This window comes from Cryptotermes secundus, unplaced genomic scaffold (assembly GCF_002891405.2).
Source record: "Cryptotermes secundus unplaced genomic scaffold, Csec_1.0 scaffold152, whole genome shotgun sequence".
Taxonomy (NCBI): Eukaryota; Metazoa; Arthropoda; class Insecta; order Blattodea; family Kalotermitidae; genus Cryptotermes; species Cryptotermes secundus.
The window spans coordinates 3,405,136-3,417,180 of record NW_019720705.1 but is presented as its reverse complement, the minus strand read 5'-3'; the positions used below and the strand labels follow the sequence as shown (position 1 = coordinate 3,417,180).

Sequence of the window (12,045 nt, the reverse complement as noted above, 5' to 3'; positions counted from 1 at the left end):
TAAAATTAATAAAAACGTGTGACTGGAGAAGCCTTAGGTAGGCCGCACACCGGCATGCGTCAAGACATGATGTCTGCGACGTGTCGCAAAGAATGGAGCACAGTTGAAACGAATGAGATTACGAAAACCGACGCACACCTGTCTGAGTCATGATGCTGATGTCAGCTTCATGCTGACGAAACACGTATGAAGGAAGACTGCGTCTTTTGTCTCATGTCCTGATGCTTATCTTGACGCATTTGGTGTGCGGCCTCCCTTAAGCGAACACAGTAAGACTGACCGTGCAGCAGGCAGTCCAACTCAGACTCGAAACCGTCTGTTCATGGACAAATCCAGAAGGTTCTTACTGTGTCTGTTTCTTCGCTGTGTTTTTCTCGAACAAGTCTCTTTACTTCCATACTGAAATTTCGACCTATTAATGAAGATATATGAAACGATATCTAACAGATATTTTGTATTTTAAGAACAAGTGTCCATAAGTTATTGATACATTTTAGGGGATAAACTGTGAAGAAACAACAAAGATTACCCACACACACGTATAAACAGCTGAAAATTAAATTCTCAGAGATTTCAAAATTGGCAGTATACCTCTATATTATCTGTCTTTATTGCCAGACTCCGCAATTATCAGCAGTGGCGTCTCCCATAGAGACGAGCCTTCGCGTGACTGAGTACGCGATAACACATTCACACACCTGTGTTCAGCCCACCATGTGACTTCTTTTTGTGGGGTTATGTACAGGAACAAGCGTTTGTGCCACCTCTACCACTGGATATTGATGAACTGAAGCTCAGCTATCGAGACAACTGATAGGAACATGTTAGAGCTGGATTAGAGGCTGGAGATTTGTAGGGTCACGAGTGAACTTCAAATTGAGCATCTTCAGGGCTTGTAAAACTCTCAGACTTTGTCATTAAAATGGCACTAGTTACAGCTGTATAGGTATAATACTTTGGTATAACAAATTAAATGTGTAGCAGTCTTTTATGGACACTGTAAAATAAAGTGGGATATCTCAGTCAAGTTCTTCTCTTCGGCCGGCTCCGTGCCTCACTCCACTCCATATCCGGTGAGCCACAGGAGCTGTTCCTCCACAGTAAAGCGGCCTCTTAACTCCATGTAAATTGTAGCACGCATTGTGAGTGAGTGGAGTTATACATACACTCCATCTCGTCTTTAGTTAAGCAAGGACGCTGTAGGTGGCCGCGCCCTAGCTCAAGCGGTTAGTCGCTGGCTTCCTATCGCGGCGGCCCGGGTTCGATCCCGGGTCTGGTCAAGTGGGATTTGTGGTGGACAAAGTGGAGTTTGGGCAGGTTTACTCCGAGTACTTCGGTTTCCCCTGCCAATCTTCATTCCACCAATTGCTCCACAATCACGCTCATCTATCATCTGGGGCTGGTACAACAGGCCACAAGTGGCCGTAGTACAAGGGACTTAGTCCCACCCCACTAGCCATAAAAAAAAAGGAAACTGTATATATTTAGACAGAACGACAGTGTGAAGGATTGGTATAACAGCTACACGTACCATGTAGTGTGATCTTGGTAGCTCCATGTGTAAACTGTCTAAATTCTACTTAGAAATCTAAAGAACTGTGTGTTCCGTAAGCGGAGCTGTGCTGAAAATCCAATGTAGTAATTAGCACTACTGATTTTGGTCTGATGATCGTTTCGGATTCCAATTCGGATTCCGAAATCAGATCTTCTGACACTTTTTATAATTTTTCTAAGTATCTGCAGACCAAAAATAGGAAATAAATTTAAAATAAAGTATATTCGCTTTTATTCACGTCGCTTTTAAATAATCTTTCTTAAACAATCTTATCTCTAGACGTTATAAAGTTGACGAAGAAGAAAATAGGCAGGAAATAAAGTAGGCTAATCATACATGTGGGGTGTGTAATTGGGAGGGACAATGTTTGCAACATTAACTATAATTAGGTCAGTTCTGCATAAGTATCTCTCATTTTAAACTGCAGATAACTGTGTATACTTTTTCAGCATGGTTCAGTGTAACACAATTAAAAAAGGTGGCTGTGAAATTAACTGTCCCGTCACTTCCCAAACGTTCGTCGTTTTGTATAGGTTGTAGGGGTTGCGTTGTGTTTTCACATAACGTTTGATCGTTAACTCTCTATGGTCGGTTAACCTCATCGCGTTTGAATTACTAAAGCAATTTTGTTGTAATTAGTGTATCACATTTCATTCCTAATGCCCTACAAAACGTGCATAATTAACATACTTACAGTAATCCTGAAACACTCCAAAATCCATTTCTTCGTTTCCAGGAGATACGTAATTGCATTGAGCATAGTGTTATACACCGCCTTTGTGGTCTAGTGGTCAGATCCAGAAGTCCGGGTTCGTTTTCCGGCGCTACCACATTTTGTGAGAGGTAGTGGGTCTGGAACGGGGTCCACTCAGCCTCGTGATGATAATTGAGAAGCTATTTCAAGGAAATAGCGGCTCCGGTCTAAAGAAACCGAAATTAACTGCCGTGGGGATTCGTTGCGCTCACCACGCGACATCCTCTGTCCACTAAAGTTGGCACTAACTTCGCCGACAAGCAGCGGTCGCTCGGTCGGTATAGTTCGCTTGCGGACTAAAACCACGGAGTTTGTTTTTATAGTATTGTACAAAATAAATAAACCTTGTGTGTTCTTTAGCTATATCATTTCTTCCTACCTTTGTTTATTTCTCTCTATCGTTCCTTCCATTCTTTGAAAGAAGAAATACAAGAAACACATTAAAATTTTTTACAAAATCAAGGCATTAATTTTTCTGCATTAAACTTTTAGTATGGATGATGTGGTTAGGCATCTATAATAAAATATATCTTTCTTGCTATGCCGTGACCTAATAATCAATGGGAGCTGTAACAGAATTTGAGAGTGATCCATTGTCTAGCAGCTTACCAATTAAAACGCCACCTCTCGCAAAATTGGACAGCAAAAGAGCGATAGAATGAATTACAAAAACTGATGAACCAAAAGCCACGCGCGGAATTTGGGCCGTTAAACTTGTGTGTCAGTTATTTAATAACAAATAATTGTAAAATACTACAAAGGACTGGGTACACTCTAATTAGAAAGCTGATTTGCATCCATTAATTTCCCCCATCGTTGCTTGAATAAAATTCAGCCCCTGCCCTATGAACGTGATTAGGATTGTTTATGAACAATATCATGTTTTATCCATAGGATGAGGTACACAATCGAATTGATTTGCGGATTCAACTGTATGTATGCATGTCAGTGTACATAAACCTGAGTAAGTTCCNGTGGGAACTCGGTGTATTAAGGATTGTTTTCGGTTCGTTAATTAATGACGCCATCAGGGTTCACACTACACACCACTATACACTGTCGCGTCATAGGATGATTGATGAATGATCAATTGGAAATATTTGAAAACAGCTGTGGTGGCCTGGTCGAGGTTTTATCTACGACTTATTTAGAGGGACTGAGGAAAAACATGAAGACCCTCAGTATATCCAGTCTCCGAAGCTGATGCCTTCAGAATATGAAGAAGAGGTGCTATCNTCGCAAAATTGGACAGCAAAAGAGCGATAGAATGAATTACAAAAACTGATGAACCAAAAGCCACGCGCGGAATTTGGGCCGTTAAACTTGTGTGTCAGTTATTTAATGAGGAATAATTGTAAAATACTACAAAGGACTGGGTACACTCTAATTAGAAAGCTGATTTGCATCCATTAATTTCCCCCATCGTTGCTTGAATAAAATTCAGCCCCTGCCCTATGAACGTGATTAGGATTGTTTATGAACAATATCATGTTTTATCCATAGGATGAGGTACACAATCGAATTGATTTGCGGATTCAACTGTATGTATGCATGTCAGTGTACATAAACCTGAGTAAGTTCCCTCTTCCAGTTGTTACACGAAATTTTGCCAATATTAATACCGTCTTTCCATCTCTCTCTAATTCTTCCAATTAACCATATCCAAAATCATTTTCTCACTCATATTTCTTATACGTTTGTTACCTTCAGCATCTCAAGGATGTCGAATTGCAAGCTAGGCTCTGCTGTAACCCCTGCGCACGCTGCAGTCCCTGTCTCACTCAGTGGACTCAACCAAACCCGCAGCGAATTCTATTGAGAAGAACTAAGTATACAAACATGGAGAGCAGTTCTGTACTCCTCAAGCGCTCAAGAGAGAGTGCCATAAATTCTCTTTAAGCATAATGCTTATCGATATTTCTTACGTCTCCTAAAGGAACTGGAGTTCAGGATATCGACTTACATTTATTTTCAATTAATGACCAGCTTTCTAAACAGCATGTACACTACTAACCACAGAGAAGCGTGTTATAACAGGATTAAAGGGAGGTTTGCCCGAGTGTGTTAATTCTGACGGACGATAACCAGGAGTAGTGAATTAGTGTAATGCATTATGCAAATCAGATGACGTGTAGCCCTTGGCTGGGACTTAACTACATTTGCAATAAAGCATTGGCTTGTGGACACAGACGTAATATGACAACTGGGCTGAAAACTCGACAAACTATTTGTCTTCATTGTTCTTACAGGTGCAAATTTGCATCTGTTTGTTTCTCACCCAGTGCAGAATAACTTTGTCTGTACGCCATGTTTCAATGCATGTGCAGTAATCCTGAAGACGTTAATATAATCTTAAAAATATTTTAATTATTTCCTGAAGCATACGTATATATACATTGTACACTAATTACATTTCAATCAAAGTCGATAGAAAGTAAAAAGTAAAGCTATCCCTGTACCAGGCCGTGAATGCCCATAGGATTGTGAGACGTTGAGGGTCCCACCCTATCTAGACAATCGGCTCAAAGATGGCGGTAAAGTTGTCAGCCTTACGCGCCGGCCGCCTTTACTCCCCAGGAAAATTATTTAATTAATTCCTGTTACTCATTTCTGTTAGAGGCTGAGTCAACCCCACGGCCATAGTGCGGCCGGAAGGATTAGGTCAATTGAAAAAACTCCAATGAACTCATCAGGACTTGAACCCGCGACCTTCCGGCTTGTAGCATAACCCCTCAACCAACATATGATAGTACGATATATGTATTAACCGTTTGAACGAAAAGATTAAAGAAGTAACGGGTGTGTTTTAGTTTCGAATCGGCAGTGGTTACAGTAGGAAATATTAACAGCTGAAACTTTAAAGTTAGAGACACTTTCCAAGCAGAAACTAATAATTTATATGAAAGAAATAACTCCTTTCTACTGATATATTGGATTTTTTGACTTCATCCATCGTNGTAGAGTCGATGAGAATTTGAAAAAGTAACTATCTACAGGAAATTAATTGATATTGAATTGCACACAATAGAATCCAGTCTGGTTAAACAAGTCTATTGCTGGCAGATGTATCGAGCTAGATAGCTCAGCTGGGTCGTTCAGTATCCTGATAACAGCTCTTTGTGGTTTTCTTGCTTCATCTAGGAGGACATCAGAATAGCCCTTAGATAAGGCCACGATCGCTTCTTTCCCCTCCTAATTCATATTCCTAATCATTCTACCATTCGACTCTTAAGTCTGAGATTCTGACTTTCGTACAGTTCCCCTCTGGTAGTCGTGTAAATGTACGTAATGAGAGATCAATTCAGTTACTACAATCTCGAAATTGCCTTTATTATCTCTGACTTTATACTTGCTTCTTTTTCAGCAGAAGTTTGTAAGTTTTTGTATATGTCTTATACAGTAATATCTCGCACTCTAATAGTCTTTTGCTTATTTTTATTCGAAGGTTCACAATTCAGCGTGTTGCAAACATTATGATAAATATAATTGTTTTTAATCAAAGGTTTGAGATAGCTATTCGACAGTGTTTATCATGCTAATGTCCGTTTCAAGAACTTCCATTCTCGCCAGGACAAACAGTGTTAGATATCCTTCGTTCTCGTTGTGTTTACGTGGAATTTATTTATATATAGCAATGTTAGTTACTTATTGAAATATAATGTCAGAACCCCCACGTCCAGGCCCCATAGCCAGTAGCCTATACTGTGTCTATCGTCTAGCATATTTCTGAAGGAGAATATTCTTACGTGTTTCAGGCCGTATCAGATCTTCTGCTGGGAGTGTTCTGCATGCCATTTACCCTGATAGGACAAGTTCTCCGCAACTTCGTGTTTGGAGCCGCCATGTGCAAGTTGATTTCCTTCTTTCAAGGTAAGGAAGAGGTTTTCTGGCTGTGGGAAATTCGCAGATGTTGTATAATGCATAGACTGCCGTCTTATGAGATGTGACTTCTTGTGCTTAGGTAGAAATGGGCTAAAATTTGTTTTACGGCGCTGTCTGTGTTTCAGACCACACAGGGTAAAACGTTACAATGGCTGGTAAATAATGAATTGGAGAGCATTTGGAAGGAAACGGTAGCGGTGTAATCAACATTCGTCTCGCTGGATTTGGGTAAACCATGAAAATTACATGTCAGTGAGGATATCGGCGTTTCCAACATAGCATCTCACCAATACAGGTCCAGAGTAGTGCCGCTACATTAACTCGGCCATTAAACCATCAGTTCTGAAGAGAGTGCTCTCTCTATCTTCAGGGTAGTTATCTTGAGTATGGAGGCAGCAGGTTCCTTCGTAACTTCTAAAGTAAATTAAGGTATGCCTGTAACAGACCGTGGAGGCCCATAGGGTTGTGAGGTGTTGAGGTTCCTATATTTTCTAGACAATCAGTTCATAGATGGCGGCAAGGTTGTCAGCCTTACGCGCCAGCCGTCCCTTACCCCCAAGAATATTCCAAGAATATTCCTGGTACTCATTTCTGTTAGAGGCTGAGTCGACCCCAGGGTCATAGTGGGGCTTGGAAGGATTAAATAAAGACTAAGTAAGAATTATTACATTACATTATTTATTATACTGCAATTGGGTTTTAGCCCGGTGGCAGTAGTACACAATAGGACACAACAGACAAGTAACACACATTACACTAAGTGACAACACGTTCAAACAAAACACAATACACAAAACACAACAATAAGGACATCCTACCACAGTGAATACAAACCAAATATGATTAACAACTACAACAATTACTTTTTTTTTGAGGTTATACCTTCTTTTATTACCATATATTTCTCTCTTCCTATTTGTAGGAATGGCAGTGGAAGATGCAGTGTCAGCAAAGCTAATATATGATGAATACAAAAAAATTAAAAAATTATAATAGTTCAAAATTTTAGTGGAACTGTATACTTTTCCACAATATAATTCGCAAAAACAAAATAAACAATTTACTTTACTCAGCCGAGTTCCCTAAAACGTACATTGTTTCAATTTAATTAATTTTAGATTTAGAGGTATATTTTGTTTGAAAATATTAATCCTGTGAAACAGTAATAAGTTTTTTTTTTCATATTTGAACGGTTTCACATCCCAGAATAAAGTAAACATTCAAGCTGTGAAAACTTCTAATCTTACACTGTATAACGCAGTTTTATTTATATTAAAAGAATAAATCCTTTGCGAACCACGGAGTTTAACTATCAACGGTTTTAAATTTGAAAAGTTAATTCCTCTTAAACTGCTCGGTATCACAAGGGTACTTAGTTAGATTGTTCTACCCAAACTGCGCTATAAGAGAACATAAAAGTAACCCTGAGAGGTGTCCGTTATGCCTGTGTTCATTTGGTATATTCTCAAAACTTTGCCGTTTCTACAGTTTCAGTTATTTTTAATTAACCGTTTTCACTTTCTTTTTGTGGAATATTCTCTTTTGCCATCCGCTATGTATTTTTCATGTATCCACGTTTTTTTTATTTGTGTAATCCTTGGCCCAGGGAGAGGATAAGTACAGCCATTGTCTCGTCATTAATGCAGAGGCCTTCATCATGGATTTGAGCTCTCAGTACACTGACATCTTGGAGACACGTAATACAAGCGATTATGTCGCAGCTCTAACACTTAATTTACAGGAAGCGGCCTCCGTAGTCTAGGGGTAACGTTCCCACCTCATGACTCAAGGTACGCGGGTTCAAACCCGGCGGAGGTGGTGGAATTTTTAAGGGCGGAAAAATTCAGGGAACAAGTCCTCCGGGAGGGACTTTAAGCCGTGGGTCCCGTGTCGTAGATTTACGGCGCGTAAAAGAACCTCATGCCTCTAGGAGGCCTCTGAGCTAAATTAGGCCAAAAAGTTTCCCGCCCGAATAGTTTCCAATGCCTCCGATAGATGGAGAAGTATTAGATACCACTGCCAGAGGAGGGACGATCTCTCTGAAAGAAAGGGACTAAATTATTAGGTACCACTGCCAGAGGAGGAACTAACTCGCTGACAGAAAGGGATTAACTATTAGATACCACTGCCAAGTAGAGGGTAGAAACCTCGCTGGCAGAAAGGGACTGATAGCGAGCACCAGTATCAGTAGGGGATGCGAGACGGTAGAAATTAAAAAAGGGGGATGTACAAGAGACTATCAGTCGCGGTGCATGGGGAAACCCACCCCCTCAATACCGAATCACTGACTGAATTTACAGGAAATTTACTTATTATTTTCATGCGTGTCATTGTATGTACAGTATTATTCGTGTATTTAGCAGCGGAACAGGTTCCCTATTCTTTGAATTGCTGGGTTTTTGGACTTTGCCCATCGTCCGGTATTCTAGAAACTAGAAAAGGCAACGTTTCGGAAACTGTATTTGCTTCCATCCTTAGGTGGGGGGAAGACACCTACTGTGTTGGGTCCCTTAGGAAGAGCTAACATTAATCATCATCATCAGAACCCTTCAGAATCTACTTACTTATAATTTTATGACTATTTACATCTCAACTTCCCATTAGACCTCAATTTTTCCATTAGCGTTTTATTTGAGGAACGTAAACCGTGTTATTGCCGAGTTATGGCTGTAGACCTTGAAAGTTCTTTGATCCTGATTGTAATAATTTATGTGTATATCAGTAACACCAAGATCCTTATTGCCGAAAGGAATTTTAATATTTGTTTACGTTCCGTGCATGTGTTGAGATTACAACTCTTGTCGTGTCTCTGTGTCCACCTTTCAAATTTTGAACAGGTTGACCGAATATCATGGAAATTGACTTGAAACTTGGTCATTGTTGGCCATGCCAATCTAATATATCTTAGTACCCTATAATCTCCAACCACTACAATGGTAACTCACAGAGTTGTGTAGAGGGAGCGATACAAATATTGGGGGGTAAAATAGCGTAGGCCTATGGTAATATATCTTCAGAAAGGTAACCAACATCTGTTAAGGTATTATTTTTAGAGTTTCCATCAATATAGTGGCCATGGGACTTCTTTCATTTCACTTTAAATTTGGCAGCTTTTTTTATCTTTAGATCATTAGAGCCATCAATATGACATATTATATGAAATTATATAATTCAAATTCCTATTGCTTATGTGTGGAATGTAGAATTTAAGGCTCTCACATCGGTTGTTGGGATGAGTTCTGTCCTCTGGAATACAGAGACGTGTAGTCCGATAAAAGTTAACTGATATTTCGGAGGAACATATGGCCTCCATCTTCAGGGCCGAAAAGTAAGTGAAGAACCAGCATGAAGCAGACTACTTGCCTGTCGGTTGACTTTCACCGGGATAGACGGCATTGTATCCCAGAAAATAGAATCATTTTGTATGAAATACTTAAAAGTTATCAATTTAGAATATAGTGACAATTGAAAATTTCCAGGTCATATTCGACCAATTCATTACATAGTATGATCTTAAATAATAAAGTTACCCATAATAATAATAATTCCGCTTTTTATTATTTATGTGTCTATGAGGCCAATTACAGCCACAACACAGTGTAGATACTGGTGAATCACATTAATGACAAACACAACATAAATCGATGACAAATTACAAGGAAGCACTGGAGGAAGAAAATATATTAACACAAGAAAAGTGAAAGAAACAAACAAAGATGAAGAGAGGTAATAAGAACATGATAACTAAGGATTACATAACATAGAACATTAGGATTATGAACAAATATTATTAATAATTTTAGGTTGATTATTATAAATGTTTTTGAGAGAAGCCTTTCCGATTGCAAGTATTTTGAGATCTTTACACATTACATTGACAACATAGGCGCACTGAGTAGAAGGACGATGTTTATTGGAGTTACAAACACCAGACAATGAAAAGTCCCTGAGATTATTGCTAGGAATATGAAGTCTAACACTTTTCATAATGATAATAATAATAATATAATAATCATCATTTTGTTGAACCACCAACGGAGAATCAAAATAAAGATCCGTTATGAATAAAATGTCTTTTAGACTCAGTGCTTGAGTTCAATACATTTCCAAGTGTAATCGAATGTATTGGACTACTTACACAAATTATTTGACAGCGTATATCAGCTTTTGAATTAGTTTTGAATTTACGTAAAAAATTGTGAGCATCCACCCAGCTCGACAGCAATTTTCTGTCAGACGCTGCGCTATATTTGACACAAAAAGGAGAACATTTCATCATACTTAGCACCAAAAATAACCTTTGAGCCACTAACTCTAATTAAATTTTGTTATTTGCGAACTCAACTGGTGCAGCAGCCAATAGCAGAGTTAGCACAGTCAACCAAATAAGAAGTGCACAAATCAATCGAGAGAGGTAGGACAGATAATCTGCTGCATAGTAAAGCCAGGACAAGCATAATTTTACATCATTGAATGTAGTAAAATATAACTATCTAATAACCCTTTAAAGCTTAGTACCATCTGCTTTAACATAATAAAACTCTGTAGTCTGCCCACAAAATAAATTTGTGTTTCGTATGGCTATCACACTGGCCGGTCACGGTAGCCGAGAGGTCTAAGGTCTTCGCTCGCTCGGAAGCCGGGATCGTGGGTTCGAATCCCACTCAGGGAATGGATGTTTGTGTGCGTTTTTCTGTGTTTGTGTACAGGTAGAGGCCTTGCGACGAGCTGATCACCCGCCCAAGGAGTCCTACCGTATATCTAAGATCTAGAAAAACCGAAGTGAACGGAGAAGTTCATGGAGGTAGGCCTATGCCCACTGGGGCTGTAGTGCCAAGGAAAAAAGAAATGGCTATCACAGTAAAGACCAATTGTTTCTCAGAAGAGCATAACCTGTCGATCTTTCTAGCGGAGATGTAAAGTGTTTCCATTATGGTACGGACTAAATATCTGTATATTATTTATAATAAATTCAGTATTTGACGAAAGGTGGGACAACTCTAACAGAAGTGAGAGATTAAAAATATGGCCATGAGTCCCGGGGGACTCGGAACCTAAAATGACTCTTCTGGCGAGGACCAGTATTAAATCATCCGTCCATCTGTCCTTTCGTTCGTCCGTCAGTCTTAAAACAGAAGTCTGAAATTAAACAAAATTTTTGTCAACTGTATTCACGCTGTTATATATTTTATTTGCAGCTAAGTCACAACGAATAGGAGTACATTTATTACTTTGAAACAAAATATAAAATGTATTACGGGCTCTAGTGTTTTTGTCTGGAACTCTGGTATCGTCTTCTTCTGTGTAGGTAATAGAACTCTTATAAAATCTAATTGAAAATAGTTCCTCAAAATAATGACATCTCGCAAATAAATGATATAAAGTTTTACGTTAAAGCCTATAGCAATTAAAATCTAAAGGTCTTAAGACCATTTGCGCGCAAGCCTAACTGGTAAGCTAATTTTTATTTTGTTGTTGGATAATGAACTTACATTAACTAAATATATCATTAATATAACAGGAGGTTTGCAGGACTGGAAGTCCGTGTAGCGGGAAAGCGGATATAATAATTTCTTTCCATAAATACTTGTAGCGCCATTTGAATGTTATGTCACTTCTATGATATCCAGTCCTTAATGTTAGGATACATGATCGTAAAGTAATAAGGTGAAATTATGCTAAGTGCACTTACACTTGTTAGGGTAGCAATCAATTTATGTTAATATGTTACAAGCGGAAAAGTCGCGGGTTCGAGTCCCGATGAGATGGATTTTTTTTCAATTGATCTAATTCTTGCAGCCGCACTATGGCCCTGGGATCAACTCAGCCTCTAACAGAAGTGAGCACCAGGAAT

General features: G+C 39.0%; 1 protein-coding gene across 10 annotated transcripts in view; it reads left to right on the top strand.

Moving 5' to 3' along the window:
* The window catches only part of LOC111871558 (cholecystokinin receptor type A), a 578,235-nt gene that overhangs the window by 287,603 nt on the left and 278,587 nt on the right, over positions 1-12,045 (top strand). For all 10 annotated transcript variants that reach the window (XM_033754144.1, XM_033754143.1, XM_033754138.1 and 7 more), the window contains one exon: positions 6,065-6,179. In XM_033754144.1, the coding sequence (XP_033610035.1) occupies positions 6,065-6,179 (115 nt within the window). The remainder of the gene's footprint in view (positions 1-6,064; positions 6,180-12,045) is intronic.